Source organism: Jaculus jaculus, chromosome 4 (genome assembly GCF_020740685.1).
Source record: "Jaculus jaculus isolate mJacJac1 chromosome 4, mJacJac1.mat.Y.cur, whole genome shotgun sequence".
NCBI classification, from domain to species: Eukaryota; Metazoa; Chordata; class Mammalia; order Rodentia; family Dipodidae; genus Jaculus; species Jaculus jaculus.
This window is the reverse complement of record NC_059105.1, coordinates 125451117-125473048: the sequence shown is the minus strand read 5'-3', so window position 1 is coordinate 125473048 and position 21932 is coordinate 125451117. Positions and strand designations below refer to the sequence as shown.

General features: G+C 39.5%; 1 protein-coding gene across 3 annotated transcripts in view; it reads left to right on the top strand.

The window, feature by feature from the left end:
• Ppp4r3b (protein phosphatase 4 regulatory subunit 3B) overlaps window positions 1-21932 on the top strand; it is a 107272-nt gene that overhangs the window by 67909 nt on the left and 17431 nt on the right. For all 3 annotated transcript variants that reach the window (XM_045146836.1, XM_045146837.1, XM_004668962.2), the window contains 3 exons: window positions 15247-15378; window positions 16003-16105; window positions 21106-21147. In XM_045146836.1, coding sequence (XP_045002771.1) covers window positions 15247-15378; window positions 16003-16105; window positions 21106-21147 — 277 coding nt within the window. The remainder of the gene's footprint in view (window positions 1-15246; window positions 15379-16002; window positions 16106-21105; window positions 21148-21932) is intronic.

The following is a 21932-nucleotide window of genomic DNA, read 5'->3' as shown; positions in this document are numbered from 1 at the left end:
AACAAAATGGGTGTGGCTCCGGAGGGCTGGGATTACAGACATCAGTGGGTCATTAACCAGTGCATTGCCTGAATTTGTCCAAAGATTTGAGTTTGAGATGCTGTTCCTGATTAAATTTAACACATGCATAGGATCATGTTGCTGCTCTGGATTCTCATGTTGGGCTGGTCACAGTGATTAACACTTAGCACATTTATTTATTTGAAGTCGTCCTTACTTTTTTTTTTTTTTTTTTTTTGTTTTTGGTGTTTATTTTTTTGTTTTTTTTTTTTTTAATTTTTATTAACATTTTCCATGATTATAAAATATATCCCATGGTAATTCCCTCCCTCCCCACCCCCACACTTTCCCATTTGAAATTCCATTCTCAATCATATTACCTCCCCATTACAATCATTGTAATTACATATATACAATATCAACCTATTAAGTATCCTCCTCCCTTCCTTTCTCCACCCTTTATGTCTCCTTTTCAACTTACTGGCCTCTGCTACTAAGTATTTTCATTCTCACACAGAAGCCCAGTCATCTGTAGCTAGGATCCACATATGAGGGAGAACGTGTGGCGCTTGGCTTTCTGGGCCTGGGTTACCTGACTTAGTATAATACTTTCCAGGTCCATCCATTTTTCTGCAAATTTCATAACTTCATTTTTCTTTACCGCTGAGTAGAACTCCATTGTATAAATGTACCACATCTTCATTATCCACTCATCTGTTGAGGGACATCTAGGCTGGTTCCATTTCCCAGCTATTATAAATTGAGCAGAAATAAACATGGTTGAGCATGTACTTCTAAGGAAATGAGATGAGTCCTTTGGATATATGCCTAGGAGTGCTATAGCTGGGTCATATGGTAGATCAATCTCTAGCTGTTTTAGGAACCGCCACACTGTTTTCCACAATGGCTGGACCAGATTGCATTCCCACCAGCAGTGTAGAAGGGTTCCTTTTTTTCCACATCCTCGCCAACATTTATGATCATTTGTTTTCATGATGGTGGCCAATCTGACAGGAGTGAGATGGAATCTCAATGTAGTTTTAAATCTGCATTTCCCTGATGACTAGTGACGTAGAACATTTTTTTAGATGCTTATATGCCATTCGTATTTCTTCCTTTGAGAACTTTCTAATTAGCTCCATAGCCCATTTTTTGATTGGCTTGTTTGATTCCTTATTATTTAACTTTTTGAGTTCTTTGTATATCCTAGATATTAATCCTCTATCAGATATATAGCTGGCGAAGATTTTTTCCCATTCTGTAGGTTGCCTCTTTGCTTTTTTCACTGTGTCCTTTGCAGTGCAAAATGTTTGTAATTTCATGAGGTCCCAGTGATGGTCCCAGTGATAATCTGTGGTTTTATTGCCTGAGCAATTGGGGTTGTATTCAGAAAGTCTTTGCCAAGACCAATATGTTGAAGGGTTTCCCCTACTTTTCCTTTAGCAGTTTCAGAGTTTCAGGTCTGATGTTAAGGTCTTGAATCCATTTGGACTTAATTCTTGTGCATGGCAAGAGAGAAGAATCTATTTTCATCCTTCTGCAGACATATATCCAGTTTTCAAAACACCATTTGCTGAAGAGGCTCTCTCCTCCAATGAGTATTTTTGGCATTTTTTTTTTAATTTTTTTTATTTATTTATTTGAGAGTGACAGACACAGAGAGAAAGACAGATAGAGGGAGAGAGAGAGAATGGGCGTGCCAGGGCTTCCAGCCTCTGCAAACGAACTACAGACGCGTGCGCCCCTTGTGCATCTGGCTAACGTGGGACCTGGGGAACCGAGCCTCAAACCGGGGTCCTTAGGCTTCACAGGCAAGCGCTTAACCGCTACGCCATCTCCCCAGCCCCATTTTTGGCATTTTTATCGAATATCCGGTGGCTATAGCTACTTGGGCTTACATCTGGGTCCTCTATTCTGTTCCACTGGTCTACATTTCTGTTTTTGTGCCAGTACCATGCTGTTTTTGTTACTATGGCTCTGTAGTATAGGTTAAAATCAGGTATGGTGATACCACCAGCCTCATTTTTGTTGCTCAGTATTATTTTAGATATTCGAGGTTTTTTGTGATTCCAAATGAATTTTTGGATTGTTTTTTCTATTTCCATGAAGAAAGCCTTTGGAATTTTGATAGGGATTGCATTAGATGTGTAGATTGCTTTAGGTAAGATTGCCATTTTCACAATATTGATTCTTCCAATCCAGGAACAAGGCATGTTTTTCCACTTTCTAGTGTCTTTTGCAATTTCTCGCTTGAGTGTTTTAAAGTTCTCATTGTAGAGATTTTTTACTTTCTTGGTTAGGTTTATTCCAAGGTACTTTATTTTTTTGGATGCAATTGTGAATGGGAGTGATTCTCTGATTTCATCCTCTGTGTTTTTGTTGTTAGCATATATGAAGGCTACTGATTTTTGTGTATTTATTTTGTATCCTGCTACATTGCTGTAGGTTTTGATCAGCTCTAACAGTTTGCTAGTAGAGTCTTTAGGGTGCTTTATGTATAGAATCATGTCATCTGCAAATAATGATAACTTGATCTCTTCTTTTCCAATTTCTATCCCTTTTATGTGTGTCTCTTGCCTTATTGCTATGGCTAAGACTTCCAAAACTATATTAAATAAAAGTGGGGACAGTGGACACCCTTGTCTTGTTCCTGATTTTAGTGGAAAAGCTTCCAGTTTTTTCCATTTAGTAATATGTTGGCTGTAGGCTTGTCATAAATAGCCTTTATTATATTGAGATATGTTCCTTCTATTCCCAGTCTCTGTAGGACTTTTATCATGAAGGGATGTTGGATTTTGTCAAATGCTTTCTCTGTGTCTAATGAGATGATCATATGATTTTTTTTTTTTTTTTGTGGTGGCACACGCCTTTAATCCCAGTACTCGGGAGACAGAGGTAGGAGGATCTCTGTGAGTTTGAGGCCACTCTGAGACTCCATAGTGAATTCAAGGTCAGCCTGGACTAGACTGAGACCCTACCTCAAAAAAAACAAAACAAAATGGGTGTGGCTCCGGAGGGCTGGGATTACAGACATCAGTGGGTCATTAACCAGTGCATTGCCTGAATTTGTCCAAAGATTTGAGTTTGAGATGCTGTTCCTGATTAAATTTAACACATGCATAGGATCATGTTGCTGCTCTGGATTCTCATGTTGGGCTGGTCACAGTGATTAACACTTAGCACATTTATTTATTTGAAGTCGTCCTTACTTTTTTTTTTTTTTTTTTTTTTTTTTGTTTTTGGTGTTTATTTTTTTGTTTTTTTTTTTTTTTAATTTTTATTAACATTTTCCATGATTATAAAATATATCCCATGGTAATTCCCTCCCTCCCCACCCCCACACTTTCCCATTTGAAATTCCATTCTCAATCATATTACCTCCCCATTACAATCATTGTAATTACATATATACAATATCAACCTATTAAGTATCCTCCTCCCTTCCTTTCTCCACCCTTTATGTCTCCTTTTCAACTTACTGGCCTCTGCTACTAAGTATTTTCATTCTCACACAGAAGCCCAGTCATCTGTAGCTAGGATCCACATATGAGGGAGAACGTGTGGCGCTTGGCTTTCTGGGCCTGGGTTACCTGACTTAGTATAATACTTTCCAGGTCCATCCATTTTTCTGCAAATTTCATAACTTCATTTTTCTTTACCGCTGAGTAGAACTCCATTGTATAAATGTACCACATCTTCATTATCCACTCATCTGTTGAGGGACATCTAGGCTGGTTCCATTTCCCAGCTATTATAAATTGAGCAGCAATAAACATGGTTGAGCATGTACTTCTAAGGAAATGAGATGAATCCTTTGGATATATGCCTAGGAGTGCTATAACTGGGTCATATGGTAGATCAATCTCTAGCTGCTTTAGGAACCTCCACACTGTTTTCCACAATGGCTGGACCAGATTGCATTCCCACCAGCAGTGCAGAAGGGTTCCTTTTTTTCCACATCCCCACCAACATTTATGATCATTTGTTTTCATGATGGTGGCCAATCTGACAGGAGTGAGATGGAATCTCAATGTAGTTTTAATCTGCATTTCCCTGATGACTAGTGACGTAGAACATTTTTTTAGGTGCTTATATGCCATTCATATTTCTTCCTTCGAGAACTCTCTATTTAGCTCCTTAGCCCATTTTTTGATTGGCCTGTTTGATTCCTTATTAGTTAACTTTTTGAGTTCTTTGTATATCCTAGATATTAATCCTTTATCAGATATATAGCTGGCGAAGATTTTTTCCCATTCTGTAGGTTGCCTCTTTGCTTTTTTCACTGTGTCCTTTGCGGTGCAAAATCTTTGTAATTTCATTAGGTCCCAGTGGTTAATCTGTGGTTTTATTGCCTGAGCAATTGGGGTTGTATTTAGAAAGTCTTTGCCAAGACCAATATGTTGGAGGGTTTCCCCTACTTTTTCCTCTAGCAGTTTCAAAGTTTCCGGTCTGATGTTAAGGTCTTTAATCCATTTGGACTTAATTCTTGTGCATGGCGAGAGAGAAGAATCTATTTTCATCCTTCTGCAGATATTTATCCAGTTTTCAAAACACCATTTGCTGAAGAGCCTTCTCTTCTCCAATGAGTATTTTTGGCATTTTTATCGAATATCAGGTGGCTATAGCTACTTGGGCTTACATCTGGGTCCTCTATTCTGTTCCACTGATCTACATGTCTGTTTTTGTGCCAGTACCATGCTGTTTTTGTTACTATGGCTCTGTAGTATAGGTTAAAATCAGGTATGGTGATACCACCAGCCTCTTTTTTGTTGCTCAGTATTATTTTAGATATTCGAGGTTTTTTATGATTCCAAATGAATTTTTGGATTGTTTTTTCTATTTCCATGAAGAAAGCCTTTGGAATTTTGATAGGGATTGCATTAAATGTGTAGATTGCTTTAGGTAAGATTGCCATTTTCACGATATTGATTCTTCCAAGCCAGGAACAAGGGATGTTTCTCCACTTTCTAGTGTCTTCTGCAATTTCTCGCTTGAGTGTCTTAAAGTTCTCATTGTATAGATTCTTTACTTCCTTAGTTAGGTTTATTCCAAGGTATTTTATTTTTTTTGATGCAATTGTGAATGGGAGTGATTCTCTGATTTCATCCTCTGTGTGTTTGTTGTTAGCATATATGAAGGCTACTGATTTCTGTGTATTTATTTTGTATCCTGCTACATTGCTGTAGGTTTTGATTAGCTCTAACAGCTTGCTAGTAGAGTCTTTAGGGTCCTTTATGTATAGAATCATGTCATCTGCAAATAATGATAGCTTGATTTCTTCCTTTCCAATTTGTATCCCTTTTATGTGTGTCTCTTGCCTTATTGCTATGGCTAAGACTTCCAAAACTATATTAAATAGAAGTGGAGACAGTGGACACCCTTGTCTTGTTCCTGATTTTAGTGGAAAAGCTTCCAGTTTTTCCCCATTTATAATATGTTGGCTGTAGGCTTGTCATAAATAGCCTTTATTATATTGGGATATGTTCCTTCTATTCCCAGTCTCTGTAGGACTTTTATCATGAAGGGATGTTGGATTTTGTCAAATGCTTTCTCTGCATCTAATGAGATGATCATGTGATTTTTGTCCTTCAACCCACTTATGTAATGTATTACATTTATAGATTTGCGTATGTTGAACCATCCCTGCATCTCTGGGATAAAGCCTACTTGGTCAGGGTGAATGATCTTTTTGATATACTCTTGTATTCTGTTTGCCAATATTTTGTTGAGAATTTTTGCATCTATGTTCATGAGGGAGATTGGTCTGTAATTTTCTTTTTTTGTTCTATCTTTGCCTGGTTTTGGTATCAGGGTGATGCTGGCCTCATAGAAGGAGTTTGGTAGAATTCCTTCTTTTTCTATTTCCTGGAAAAGCTTAAGAAGCAATGGTGTTAGCTCTTCCTTAAAAGTCTGGTAAAATTCAGCAGTGAATCCATCCGGGCCTGGGCTTTTTTTAGTTGGGAGATTATTGATAACTGCTCGGATCTCCATGTTTGTTATAGGTCTATTTAAGTGATTAATCTCATTTTGATTTAATTTAGGTAGGTCATATAGATCAAGGAAATCATCCATTTCTTTCAGATTTTCATACTTTGTGGAGTATATGCTTTTATAGTATGTCCCTATAATTTTTTGAATTTCTCTGGAATCTGTTGTGATGTTACCTTGTTCATCTCTGATTTTATTAATTTGTGTCTCTTCTCTCTTTCTTTTGGTCAGATTTGCTAAGGGTTTATCAATCTTGTTTATCCTTTCAAAGAACCAACTCTTTGTTTCATTAATTCTTTGGATTGTTCTTTTTGTTTCTATTTCATTAATTTCTGCCCTAATCTTTATTATTTCTTCCCGTCTACTACTTTTTGGTTTGCCTTGTTCTTCTTTTTCAAAGGCTTTAAGGCGAAGCATTAGGTCGTTTACTTGCGACCTTTCTAATTTCTTAATATAGGCACTTAAGGCTATAAATTTACCTCTTAGAACTGCCTTCATTGTGTCCCAGAGATTTTGGTATGTTGTGTTCTCATTATCATTTGACTCTATAAATTTTTTGATTTCCTTTTTGATTTCTTCATTGACCCACTCATCATTTAGTAGTGTATTGTTTAGCTTCCATGATTTTGTGTATGCTCTATAGCTTTTCTTGCTACTGATTTGTAGTTTAATTCCATTGTGGTCAGATAGAATGCAAGGAATTATTTCAATTTTCCTGAATTTGTTAAGATTTGCTTTGTGTCCTAATATATGGTCTATTTTAGAGAATGTTCCATGTGCTGCTGAAAAGAATGTATATTCTGCAGCCTTTGGATGAAATGTCCTGTATATATCTGTTAGGTCCATATCTTCTATGACCTCATTTAGTCCAGATGCCTCTCTGTTTATTCTTTCCCTGGATGACCTGTCAATTGATGAGAGTGGGGTGTTAAAGTCACCCACCACCACCGTGTTTGGTGTTATCTGTGACCTTAGTTCTAATAGTGTTTGTTTGACGAATTTGGGAGCCCCCATGTTAGGTGCATATATGTTTAGGATTGTAATGTCCTCCTGTTGGAGTGTGCCCTTAATCAATATAAAGTGACCTTCCTTATCTTTTTTGACTAACTTCGGACTAAAGTCCACCCTGTCTGATATTAGGATAGCAACCCCTGCTTGTTTTCTAGGCCCATTTGCTTTAAACACCGTCTTCCAACCTTTCACCCTAAGATAATGTCTATCCTTTGTAGAAAGGTGAGTTTCTTGAAGACAACAAATTGTAGGATCCTGCTTTTTAACCCAGTCTGCAAATCTATGTCTTTTCGTTGGGGCATTGAGACCGTTGATATTAAGAGATATTATTGAAAGGTGTGTATTTATGTTTGCCATTTTTGTGTGTGTGTGTGTATGTTACTGGTTCTACCTGTGCTCTCTTCTGTTAACTGGTATTTGAGTATGGCTGGTTTTTTCTAGGTTCCTTATATGTGTGCTTTTCCTTTTGTTCAGCATGGAGGATTCTATCAAGTATTTTCTGTAGAGCTGGTTTTGTCTTCAGATATTCCTTTAACCTGCTTTTGTCATGTAATGTCTTTATTTCTCCATCTATTTGGATGGATAACTTTGCAGGATAAAGTAACCTTGGTTGACAGTTGTTATCTTTCAGAACTTGGAATATATCACTCCAGGCCCTTCTGGCTTTAAAAGTTTGTGTTGAATAATCTGCTGTAATCCTGATGGGCTTGCTTTTGTAGGTAACTTGATTTTTCTCTCTAACTGCTTTCAATATTTTTTCTTTGGTTTGTGTGTTTGGAAGTTTGAGTATAATGTGGCGAGGAGAGTTTCTTTCTGGGTTTTATCTGGCTGGGGTTCTAAAGGCTTCCTGTATCTGTATTGGCACCTCTTTCCCAATTTGGGGAAAATTTTCCTCTATGATTTTGTTGAAGATGCCTACTATGCCTCTGGAGTGGAATTCTTCTCCTTCTACTATGCCCTGAATTCTTATATTGGATCTTTTCATAGTGTCCCGAATATCTTGAAATTCCCACTCATACTTTTCTATAAGTTTGTCTTTCTCTTTGTTGGACTGCATTAAGTCTGCCACCTGATCTTCTAGCTTAGATATTCTGTCCTCTCCCTCATCCATCCTACTGGTGAGATTTTCTACAGAGTTTTTTATTTCATTAACTGTGTTCTTCATTGCTAGTAATTCTGACTGGTTTTTCTTTATTATTTCTATTTCTCTATTTATGTCTTGTATTGCCTTCTTTATTTCATTAAATTGGTGTCCTGCCTCTTCTTTGATTCCTTTGATTTCCTCTTTGATTTCCTCTTTGATTTCTTCTTTGATTGTTTTCATGTGTTCTTTGACTTCTTTGAACATATTTATTATTATTCTTTTGAACTCTTTCTCAGGCATTTCCTCTAACTCTTTCTCACTGGAGGACATTTCTGATGCATTAATACTTTTAGGTGGATTTATATCGTCTTGCTTTTTAGTGTTTCTTGTGTTATAATGTATATATTTTTGCATCTTGGATTAAGTTAATGCTTGGATTTTCTAGCTAGCTGTGTATTCTTAGCTGTATCAATTGATTTGGTGTAAAATATTTTCAGGGTAGGACCTTAAGGTATTAGGTGTGGCTCTTAAGACTCTCAGAGTATCTACAAAGATGTTCTTAGGGGTTGAGTTTCCCTGCTATAGGAGTATTCAAGCAGGCTGAGTGGAATAATATACTGGTAGATTCTAAAATTTAGGTAAACACTGTACCCATTCCATCAAAAACAGCCCCGAGTATGTATGCAAGAGTAGTTATTATAATGACCAGATCCTCTATCAACAAAGAGGTTTAGATTTCTGGTCTGTTGAGGTATCCAAGTCAGCCTGTGACCAGGTGAGACCCTTCCCTGGTGCAATCCCAGTTACCTTGGGTGATTGTGGTCTCAGTCAAGTTGCTGCCTGGGTCGTCGGGCTGCTGTTCTGATTTCTGGAGCTGGGCACTTGCTTTTCCTACGGGGCAAACTGAGCCGCTGCCGCCGACTCTGCAGCTGTTGTAGGTGCCACCGCCGGAGCCCCCACCACTGCTGAAGCTGCCGTTGTCGTGTCCACCGCTGCTGCTCACCCCGAAGCCGCTGCTCTCCTGGGTCTGCTGCTGCTGGGGCCACTGGTACCGGTGCTGGAGCCGCTGAAGTTGCTGCCAAATTCTGCTCCTGCTTGGGTCCCGCCGTCAGCCCAAGTTGGCGTGGCCGGGTCCCGGGCTGCTGCTGTGTTCGCTGGAGCTGGGTTCAGGCGGCAGGGGAGGGGAGGGAGCCGCGGCTGTTCTGGTTGTATCGTGTGCTTTTACCTCGCGGTCTGCTCCTCCCTCCGTTGCTCGCTGCCACTCTCCCCTCACGTTTCCCGAGTTGCGGAGAGCGCGGTGTGAGGGGAAAATCCCGCACCTGGCTTGTCCTGCAGCTCGAGCCGAGAGTCCGGCGGTTCTCTGCCGCTCCGCGGTTGCGGCTGGTAGCTGAGCCGCCCCGGAGCCGCTGTTCCCGCCTGTGCAGGCTCTGGATGCTCTATAACTCTTCCACTTCTCCGCTGCCGCCTCAACTTCCTATACACCTCACTTTTTAGTAAAAGTGTGTATTTTGCTGAGTTTTTTTTGGTCTTCCCCCCCCCCAGGCTGTTTTGGCGTGGTACCTATGCCGCCATCTTAACCGGAAGTCGATCATATGATTTTTGTCCTTCCCCGTTTATGTAATGTATCACATTTATAGATTTGCATATGTTGAACCATCCCTGCATCTCTGGGTTAAAGCCTACTTGGTCAGGGTGAATGATCTTTTTGATATATTCTTGTATTCTGTTTGCCAATATTTTGTTGAGAATTTTTGCATCTATGTTCATGAGGGAGAATGGTCTGTAATTTTCTTTTTTTGTTCTATCTTTGCCTGGTTTTGGTATCAGGGTGATGCTGGCTTCATAGAAGGAGTTTGGTAGAATTCCTTCTTTTTCTATTTCCTGGAAAAACTTAAGAAGCAATGGTGCTAGCTCTTCCTTAAAAGTCTGGTAAAATTCAGCAGTGAATTCATCAGGGCCTGGGCTTTTTTTAGTTGGGAGATTATTGATAACTGTTCGGATCTCCATGTTTGTTATAGGTCAATTTAAGTATTAATCTCATTTTGATTTAATTTAGGTAGGTCATATAGATCAAGGAAATCATCCATTTCTTTCAGATTTTCATACTTTGTGGAGTATATGCTTTTATAGTATGTCCCTATGATTTTTTGAATTTCTCTGGAATCTGTTGTGATGTTACCTTGTTCATCCCTGATTTTATTAATTTGTGTCTCTTCTCTCTTTCTTTTGGTCAGATTTGCTAAGGGTTTATCAATCTTGTTTATCCTTTCAAAGAACCAACTCTTTGTTTCAATAATTCTTTGGATTGTTCCTTTTGTTTCTATTTCATTAATTTCTCCCTAATCTTTATTATTTCTTCCCGTCTACTGATTTTCGGTTTGCCTTGTTCTTCTTTTTCAAAGGCTTTAAGGCGAAGCATTAGGTTGTTTACTTGCGACCTTTCTAATTTCTTAATATAGGCACTTAAGGCTATAAATTTACCTCTTAGAACTGCCTTCATGGTGTCCCAGAGATTTTGGTATGTTGTATTCTCATTATCATTTGACTCTATAAAGTTTTTGATTTCCTTTTTGATTTCTTCATTGACCCATTCATCATTTAGTAGTGTATTGTTTAGTTTCCATGATTTTGTGTATGCTCTATAGCCTTTCTTGCTACTGATTTGTAGTTTAATTCCGTTGTGGTCAGATAGAATGCAAGGAATTATTTCAATTTTCCTGAATTTGTTAAGATTTGCTTTGTGTCCTAATATATGGTCTATTTTAGAGAATGTTCCATGTACTGCTGAAAAGAATGTATATTCTGCAGCCTTTGGATGAAATGTCTTGTATATATGTGTCCATTCCTTCTATGACCTCATTGAGTCCAGATGCCTCTCTGTTTATTTTTTCCCGGGGTGACCTGTCAATTGATGAGAATGGGGTGTTAAAGTCACCCACCACCACTGTGTTTGGTGTTATTTGTGACCGTAGTTCTAATAGTGTTTGTTTGAATTTGGGAGCCCCCAATTTAGGTGCATATACATTTAGGATTGTAATGTCCTCCTGTTGGAGTGTGCCGTTAGTCAATATAAAGTGACCTTCCTTATCTTTCTTGACTAAAGTTGGACTAAAGTCGACCCTGTCCAATATTAGGATAGCATTCCCTGCTTTTCTAGGCCCATTTGCTTGAAACACCGTCTTGTAACCTTTCACCCTAAGGTAATGTCTATCCTTTGTACAAATTTGTCTTGGAGACAACAAATTGTAGGATCCTGCTTTTTAACCCAGTCTGCGAATCTGTGTCTTTTCGTTGGGGCATTGAGGCCATTGATATTAAGAGATATTATTGAAAGGTGTGTATTTATGTTTGCCTTTTTTTTGTGTGTGTGTGGTTCTGATTCTACCTGTGCTCTCTTCTGTTAACTAGTATTTGAGTATTGCTTGTTTTTTCTAGGTTCCTTATATGTGTCGTTTTCCTTTTTTTCAGCATGGAGGATTCTATCAAGTATTTTCTGTAGAGCTGGTTTTGTCTTCAAATACTCCTTTAACCTGCGTTTGTCATGGAATGTCCTTATTTCTCTGTCTATTTGAATGGATAACTTTGCAGGATAAAGTAACCTTGGTTGACAGTTGTTATCTTTCAGAACTTGGAATATATCACCCCAAGCCCTTCTGGCTTTAAAAGTTTGTGTTGAATAATATGTTGTAATCCTGATGGGCTTACTTTTGTAGGTAACTTGATTTTTCTCTCTAACCGCTTTCATTATTTTTTCTTTGGTGTGTGTGTTTGGAAGTTTGATTATAATATGGCGAGGAGAGGTTCTTTCCAGGTTTTGTCTGGCTGGGGTTCTAAAGACTTTGTGTATCTGTATTGGCACCTCTTTCCCAATTTGGGGGAAATTTTCTTCTATGATTTTGTTGAAGACACCTACTATGCCTTTTGAGTGGAATTCTTCTCCTTCTACTATGCCCTGAATTCTAATATTTGATCTTTTGATAGTGTCCCAAATATCTTGAAATTCCCACTCATACTTTTCTATAAGTTTGTCTTTTTCTTTGTTGGCCTGTATTAGATCTGCCACCTGGTCTTCTAGTTTAGATATTCTGTCCTCTCCTTCATCCATTCTACTGGTGAGATTTTCTATAGAGTTTTTTATTTTATTAACTGTGTTCTTCATTGCTAGTAATTCTGACTGGTTTTTCTTTATTATTTCTATTTCCTTATTTATGTCTTGTATTGCCTTCTTTATTTCTTGAAATTGGTTTCCTGCATCTTCTTTGATTCCTTTGATTTCCTCTTTAAGTTCCTCTTTGACTCCTTTGATTTGTTCTCTGGCTTCTTTGAACATAGTTACAATCATTCTTTTGAAATCTTTTTCAGGCATTTCCTCTAACTCGTTCTCACTGGAGGTCATTTCTGATGCATTAATATTTTTATATCGTCTTGCTTTTTAGTGTTTCTTGTGTTATAATGTATATATTTTTGCATCTTGGATTAAGTTAATGCTTGGATTTTCTAGCTAGGTGGGTATTCTTAGCTGTATCAATTGATTTGATGTTATATATTTTCAGGGTAGGAGCTTAAGGTGTTAGATGCGGCTCTTAAGACTCTGAGAGTATCTACAAAGGTGTTCCTAGGGGTTGAGTTTCCCTGCTATGGGAGTATTCAAGCAGGCTGAGTGGAGTAAAACACCGGTAGATTCTAAAAGTTAACTAAACACTGTACCCATTCAGTCAAAAACAGCCCCAAGTATGTATGCCAGAGTAGTTATTATAACAACCAGATCCTCTATCAACACAGAGGTTAAGATTTCTGATCTGTTGAGGGATCCCAGTCAGCTTGTGACCAAGTGAGACCCTTCCCTGGTGCAAACCCAGTTACCTTGGATCATTTTGGTCTCAGTCAAGTTGCTGCCTGGGTTGTCGGGCTGCTGTTCTGATTTCTGGAGCTAGGCACTGGCTTTTCCTGCAGGGCAAACCAAGCCTGGCAACTGTGGCCCTGCAGATCAGCACCTCTGCTGCTGGAACTGCTGCTGCTTCTGGGTCTGCTGTTGTTGCTGCTCCTGGATCTGCCGCTGCTGGGGCCACTGGTACCGGTTCCAGAGCTGCCGATTTTGCTGCTGAACTCTGTTCCTGCTTGGGTCCCGCTGTCGGCTCAAGTTGGCGTGGCCGGGTCTGGAACGCTGCTCTGTTCGCTGGAGCTGGGCTCAGACTGTGAGGGAGGGGAGGGAGCTGCAGCTGCTCTGGTTCTCTCTCTGCTCCACGTGTTTTCCTACCTCAGGGTCTGCTCCTCCGCTGCTCACTGCTGCTCTCCCTTCATGTTTCCTGAGTTGCGGAGTGTGCGGTGTGAGGGGAACCTCCCGCACCTGGCTTTTCCTGTGGCTGGAGCTAAGTCTGGCGGCTTTCTGGTGTGCCGCCACTGCGGTGGTTAGCGGAGCTGCCCGGGGCCACTTTTGCCAGCCTCTGCAGGCTCTGGATGCTCTGGATCTCTCCTACTTCTCTGGTGCCGCTTCAGTTTCCTATACACCTCACTTTTTAGTAACAGTTTGTATTTTGCTGAGGTTTTTTTGGTCTTTTTTTCCCCCCAGGCTGCTTTGGCGTGGTACCGACGCCGCCATCTTAACTGGAAGTCCCGGCCAGCACCTTTATCTTAGCTGTATCGATTGATTTGATGTTATATATCTTCAGGGTAGGAGCTTAAGGCACTAGGTGTGGCTCTCAAAGCTCTCACAGTATCTACAAAAGCGACCCTAGGTGTTGGGTTTGCCTGCTATGAGAGTATTCAAGTAGGCTGAGTGGAACAAAATACAGATAGCTTCTAAAATTTAACTAACCAATGTACACTTTCAATGAAAAACAGCAGAGTATTTATGTAAGAGTAGGTATTATGACAAGCAGATCCTCTAACAAGGTCACTGTCCCTTAGGGTGTGTCGTGCCCCACACCCTTAATCTGTCTACAAGGAGTTTAAGATTTCTAGTCTGTTGAGGGTTCCAAGTCAGCCTGTGACCAGGTGAGACCCTTCCCTAATGTACAACAGAAGAGGAAACAAAGCCACTATAAATCAAGAAGCAACAAATAACAAGCCCAAAATATAGCTTATTTAAGAATGGCAAATCCAACCATCTATCAGATTTAACCTGTAATTTATCCTGATATGGATGGTGCAATTAGCACTTCTGGTTCAACCCTATATACCAGGCGTATGTGGAGGGTACTGACCCGGTGTAATCCCAGTTACCTTTTGGGATGATTTTGGTCTGTTATGCTGCGCTCCTGTTTGGGTCCCTCTTTGGTGCACTGTGGGTTCAAGTAGTCTGGCTGGGTCGCTGGGTCGCTGCTTGTTCCCTGGAGCTGTTGGTGGTAGAGTGGAAGCTGTGAATGGTGGCTCTAATTCTGGTCCACGTGATCCTCTACCTCATGATCTGCTTCTCTGTTGTTCACTGCCGTTTTCCCTTCATGTTTCTTGAGTTTGGGAAGTGTTCTGGTGTGAGTGTAAAATCCCCTCTCCTGGCTTTTCCTGCGGCTCAAACCCAGCCTGGCTACCCTGCAGACTTGGCACTGGACCTGGTACTGTCACTTCTGGAGCCACTTCTGCCTGTCTGTGCGGGCTCTGGATGCTCTGTATCTCTTCTACCTCTCTGCTGCTATTTTAATTTCTTATACACCTCGCTTTTTAGTAAAAGTGTGTATTTTGCTAGGGTATTTTTGCCTTTTTCTCCCCTAGGCCGCTTTGTTGTGGTTCCTATGCTGCCATCTTAACTGGAAGCCTACCTGTTATAGTTTCTAATGAACATGAATCCCTAAGTAATTGTGTTTTCCACTTTCCTATAAGGTAGGACATGCCTTACTGTTTAATTATTTAATTGAGAGAGAACGAATATGGGCATGCCAAGGCCTGCAAATGAACTCTAGACGCTTCTGCTACCTTGTGCATCTGGCTTACATGCGTACTGGGAAATTGGACCCGGGTCCTTATGCTTCACATACAGATACCTTAACTGCTAGGCCATCTCTGCAGCCTTGGAGTGACTCTCTCTGTGTGCTTTTTTTTTTCACTCTATTTTTAGAATTTTGGTAAACAGAAAACAGTTTTCCATTCTTTTTCTATGACTGGTTTTGTTCTTTAAGTTGTTATAGTTATGTCTAATCATGATCTAATGGAAATGTGTTTTCTTTCAGGATATCCTTCTTATAAATGTTGTAATTGAACAAATGATCTGTGATACTGATCCTGAGCTAGGAGGTGCTGTTCAGTTAATGGGACTTCTTCGTACTCTAATTGATCCAGAAAACATGTTAGCTACAACCAATGTAAGAAATAACACTGAGATAAAAATATTTTGGCATAGTCAATTTTAGATGGTTTTATAATAAAAAATTTTAAAAACAATACTTTCATAAATACTTGTATTAGAAAAACAACAGTACTCTAGTAGCAATTCATTTACAATAAATAACTATAAGATTATAACCTGTTAAAGTCTTAATAAAATGTTTGGAGTTTCATTTAACAGGTTATAATCTTCCAAGAAACTTTTCTAAATTACTTACAAAAAGTGTTTGCACAATGTGATCTTTATCTTGCTTTTTATTTAATATATAATATCAAGCAGACTTAATTTTTGCAGAAATAAGATTAATGTGAATGTATCTAGGGTGTGTGTGTTTTTATTTATTTATTTATTTGAGAGAGAAAGAGAGAGAATGGGTATACCAGGGCCTCCAGCCATTGCAAACAAATTCCAGATACATGCGCCCCTTGTGCATCTGGCTTACATGGGTCCTAGAGAGTTGAACCGGGATCCTTTGGCTTTGCAGGCAAATGCCTTAATTATCTTAAGTACCTGATGTTTAGACATGACCCTCAGTGCTAATTCTTGAAGATGTTTTCTAAATTCAGTTGTAATAAGTATTCCTTTAAAAATTCTGTTTCAGAAAACGGAAAAAAGTGAGTTTCTAAACTTTTTCTACAACCATTGTATGCATGTCCTCACAGCACCACTTTTGACCAATACTTCAGAAGACAAATGTGAAAAGGGTAGGTTGTCTAATTTGCTTTTGATGTCTGCTTTGAAAGAACAAAATAAATGCTTAAGCTGACTACTTATTTGATGCTTTATGTGACAGGGAAATTACTATGAGTTTTTTTTCTCTTTGAAATAGGGTCTCACTCTAGCCCAGGTTGACATGGAATTCACTATGTAGTCTCATGGTGGCCTTGAATATGATCCTCTTACCTCTGCCTCCTGAGTGCTGGGATTAAGGCATGTGCCACCATGGTCGCAAAGTTACTATGAAAATTTTAAACTGCTTTTCACTTGTTTTTGTGTGTCTGGGGAAAAATGCTAATAGTAATTCACAGTCATAGGTCAGTATATAGGACAAGGGTTTAATTTTTAGTGACTTTTTGCAAATCCTAGTTTGTTTATTAAAGTGAAATAGAAACATATTTTTTTGGTTTGAGGTACGGTCTTACTATAGCCCAGGCTAACCTGGAATTCAGTATGTAGTCTCAGGTTGGCTTTGAATTCACAGCAATCCTACCTCAGCCTCCCCAGTGCTTGGATTAAAGGTATGTGCCACTATGCCTGGCCATGAAGATATTTTCTGAAGCCATCTGACTTCATGATTCTGCATTTATACTTGTGTATATACAATTTGGCAATAATTTTTTATTTTTGTAGAGCAAACACTTAAGAGCCATAGCCAGATGTGGTGGTAGTACATGATTACATTCCCAATATTTAAGCAGTAGAGACAAGAGGATCAGAAAGTGAAGACTAGGTGGCCAGGTATGGTAGCATATGCTTTTAATCCCATTATTTTGGAGGCTGAGGTAGGAGGATGGCTGTGAGTTCAAGGCCAGCCTTAGAATTCCTGGTCAGCCTGGGCTAGAGCAAGAAGACCCTGCCTTGAAAAACCAAAAACAAAACAAAATTTTAAAAAAAGAAAGTGAAAACTAGAATCAGCTACCTAGGGAGCTCAAGACCAGCCTTGGCTACATAAAACCCTGTCTAAAAACATTTTTATTTTTAATAATAGTTATTATTATTATTTTGGGTTTTCAATGTAGGGTTTCACTCTAGCTCAGGCAGACCTGGAATTCACTATGTAGTCTCAGGTGGCCTTGAACTCGTGGGGATCCTCCCACCCCTGCCTCCCAAGTGGTGCAAATAAAGGCATGTGCCACCATGCCTGCCAATTTTTATTATTATTTGAGAGGGGAAAAGAGGCAGAGAGCGTGAGCAAGCAACAGAATGGGCGTTCCAGGGCTTCCAGCCACTGCAAACAAACTCCAGATGCATGCACCACCTTGTGCATGTAGGTTATGTGGGTCCTGGGGAATTAAACCGAAGTCCTTTGGCTTTGCAGGCAAGCGCCTTAACTGGTAAGCCATCTCTCCAGCCCTATTTTTACTTATTTCTGAGGAGAGAAAGGGCTGGGTGGGGTGTTAGGAATGGGCACTGTTGTCACCATAAATAAACCCCAGATGCATGTGCCACTTTATGCATCTGGCTTTATGTGGGTGCTTGGGAATCGAACCCAGGCTGTCAGGTTCTGCAAACAAGCACTTTAATCATTAAGCCATCTTTCTAGCCCCCAATTTTTTTTAAGTCAGTTAAGATGATGTTTGTAAAACTAACAAGTTTTAACAAAGACATTACTTTATAATTATATCAATTGCTTCCTGATAATGCCCTAAGGAATATGCAATATCTCAATTAAAGTAATTGAAATGGGGACTGGAGAGATGGTTAGTGGTTAAGGCATTTGCTTACAAAGCCAAATGACCCAGTTTCAATTCCCCAGAACCCAGGTAAGCCAGATGTACATGGTGGCACATGCATCTGGACTTGATTTGCACTGACTAGAGGCCCTGGTATGCCCATTCTCTGTCTCACTCACACACATAAAGAAATAAAATATTTAAAAAATAATAATTGAAATAAGACAGGTATGATGGCATATGCCTTTAATCCTAGCACTCAGGAGGCAGAAATAGAAGGATCACTGAAGGATCTCGAGGCCAGCCTGAGGGTACATAGTGAATTCCAGGTCAGCCTGGGCTAGAGTGACTGTACCTCGAAAAACCAAAATAAAATGATACTAATTGAAATGAATTAATGGTTCATTGTTGTTAACAATTGAAGGTTGAGTTTTGTACAAATCCATGTTAAATAATATTTTATTGCAGAATATTTCCTCTTATGTAAATTTAAATTGTGCATTTTAATGCTCAATTTAAAATAAAACACTTCTGGACTGGAGAGATGGCTTAGTGGTTAAGGCGCTTGCCTGCAAAGCCAAAGGACCTAGTACCACGTAAGCCAGATGCACATAGTGGCACGAGTCTGGCTTTTGTTCGCGCTGGGCTGGAGGCCCTAGCATGCCCATGTTTTTTTTTTCCTCTCTGTCTCTTTCTCTTTCAAATAAATAAGTAAAAAGAAAACATTAAAAAAAAAAATAAGCCACTTCCAGCATATGCAAGTAAATAAAAAGTAGTATTAGCAAATACTCATACACCAGGTGTTAGCTTTATCAAAACTAAGTTAACTATACTAATTTTCAGATTAACAAATAAACAGACTTGGGGAACTGGGGAGATGGCCCAGCAGATCAAAGCACTTGTTTGCAAAGCCTGCCAGCCCAGGATCAATCTCCTAGTAAAACCATATGCACATAGTGACACATGTGTCTGGAGTTTGTCTGTAGTGACAAGAGGCCCTGGTGTGCCTGTACACTCTTCTTGCTTGCAAATAAATTTTTCTGTTTATTTTTATTTATTTATTTGAGAGTGATAGAGAGAGGAAGAGGCAGAGAGAGAGAGAATGGGCGCACCAGGGCCTCCAGCCACTGCAGACAAACTCCAGATGTATGTGCCTCCTTGTGCATCTGGCTAACGTGGGTCCTGGGGAATTGAGCTTCAAACCGGGGTCATTTGGCTTCATAGGCAAGCGCTTAACTGCTAAGCCGTTTCTCCAGCCCAACAAATAATTTTTTTTACTTATGTTTTTTTTTTTGTTGTTGATTTTTGAGGTTGCATCTCACTATAGCCAGGCTGACCTGGAATTCACTGTGTAGTCTCAGGGTGGCCTCAGACTTACAGTGATCCTCCTACCTCTGCCTCCTGAGTGCTGGGATTAAAGGCATGCACCATCACAACCGGCCCTAAAATTAATTTTTTTTAAAAGTATTTAATTAGAGTTTTCCATGTACCCCTTCAAATTCTCAGTCCACCCTAGCCCAATCCTAGATTCTTCAGGGTTTGCTAATTTGGGGGTTCATTCTAGATTTGCTTAATGTAATCATGACGTATTTAATTATTACATACTATTTATATTATGTAGTGTGTACTATTTGTTACAGTTTCAATTTTGGTATAAATTTATTGCCATTATGTACTATTCCACAGATTTTTACTATTTTGAGATCATTTATATTGATACTTGAGGTTCTTAATTTTAAATCTTACATAGTATTTTCTTTATGAATATACATTAACTTAACTTTTTTTTTTGAGGTAGGGTCTCTAGCCCAGGCTGACCTGGAATTCACTATGGCGTCTCAGGGTGGTCTGGAATTCTCCTACCTCTGCCTCCCAAGTGCTGGGATTAAAGGCATGTACCACCACACCCAGCTGTTCTGCTTTTTTAAATGGCTTATAGTTTATGGGCTCCAAAAAAGTACTTATTTATTTATTTATTTGCAAGCAGAGAGAGATAGAAGAGAGACAGATAGAGAAAATGGTCCTGCCAGGGCCTCTAGTCATTTCAAATGATCTCCAGACACATGTGCCACCTTTTGCATCTGGCTTATGTGAGTCCTAGGGAATCAAACCTGAGTCCTTTGGCTTTGCAGGCAAACACCATAACCACTAAGCCATCCCTCCACCAGGGCCTCTTACTCTAGGAAATGAACTCCTGAGGCATGCATCTGTATTTCCTTGGGTACCGGAGAATGGAACCCAGGCCAGCAGGCATTGTGAGCAAGCATCTTGAGCTATTTCCTAATTGTTGATGAATAAGAGAAGTCAAAAGAAGATGTATCAGTGTAATAATTGGTCACCATCTTTTCATCAGAATTTTTATGATAAATTGAGTTGTTTTTTCCTTTCAAATTTTCATTTATTATTCATTTGCAAGCAGTGAGAGAGAGAAGAATGGCCAGGTGTGGTGGCAAAACCTTTAATCCCAGCACTTGGAAGGCAAAGCTAAAAGTATCACTGTGAGTTTGAGGCCAGCCTGAGATTACATAGTGAATTCCAGACCAGCCTGGGGTATAGTGAAACCCTACTTCAAAACAAAACAAAACAAAAAGTTTGGGTTGTCTGGCCTTGCAAGCAAATGCCTTTAACTGCTGAACCATCTCTCTAGCCCTGATATTTTTTGGCCTTAAACTTCAGAGCTTACTTCCCAAGTGCTAAGATTGCAGGCATGCAACATCATGCTACAGTTTTTTTTATACCTTTCTAGGCGTTGAACAAAGAACCTTGTGCATGTGAGACAAGCACTCTACCAAGCTAGCTATATTCCCAGCCCCTATTGTTGTCTGAATAATTCCACAATTGCACCACATACTTTAAAAGGAGGATAATAATTGATCAAATCAACCAACCTAATCTTAATGCTTATTTGAAAATTCAAAATAAATTAAGATTAACGACAAGTTTGTTTATCATCAAATAAAAATCCCAGCACTTGCGAGGCAGAGGTAGGAGGGTTGCTGTGACTTTGAGATCACCCTGAGACTACACAGTGAATTCCATGACAGCCTGGGCTGGAGAGATGGGTTAGCAGTTAAGGCATTTGCCTGCAAAGCCGAAGGATCCTGGTTCGATTCTCCTGGACCCATGTAAGCCAGATACACAAGGTGGTGCATGCATCTGCAGTTCGTTTGCAGTGGTTGGAGCCCCTGGCATGCCCATTCTCCCTCTCTCTTATTTGAAATAAATAACATAAAAATAATAAAAAGGGGGGGTTAACGTGAGATACTGTTACTGAAGTGGTGATTTTAATTTTTATTTTGTTTTTGTTTAAGATAATATAATTGGATCTAACAAAACCAACACAATTTGTCCTGGTAAGTGTAAGTCCATATTTAAAAAAAATTTTTTTATTAACAACTTCCATAATTATAAAAAAATACCCATGGTGATTCCCTCCCTCTCCCCACTTATCCCTTTGAAACTCCACTCTCCATCATACCCCCTCCCCATCTCAATTAGTCTACTTTTACTTTTTTTATTTTTTATTTTGGTTTTTCGAGGTAGGGTCCCATTCTGGTCCAGGCTAACCTGGAATTAATTCTGTAGTCTCAGGGTGGCCTTGAACTGATGGTGATCCTCCTACCTCTGCCTCCCGAGTGTTGGGATTAAATGCGTGAGCCACCATGCCCAGCCAGTCTCTTTTACTTTTGATGTCATGATTTTTTCCTCCTCTTATGATGGTCTTGTGTAAGTAGTGTCAGGCACTATGAAGTCATGGATATCCAGGCCATTTTATGTCTGGAGGGAGCACGTTGTAAGGAGTCCTACCCTTCTTTTAGCTCTTACATTCTTTCCGCCACCTCTTCCGCATTAGACCCTGAGCCTTGGAAGGTGTGATCGAGATGTTACTCAGTACTCCATTCACTTCTTTTCCAGCAATAAGTCCATATTTTATGAACTAACAGAAACTATGAGCTGTACCTTACTCAGGTTATGATGTATTTATAAGAAGCTAAACAAAACATTTTTAGCAGAAAAAATACAAGAATAGGTTTACTTTTCTCTTTATTAAGGTAGGAAATAATTGGAAATTGTGGGGGGGGGGTCTTTTTTGTATACTTGCTGCTGTTTTCTGACTTTATTTGGAGAAAACATTGTC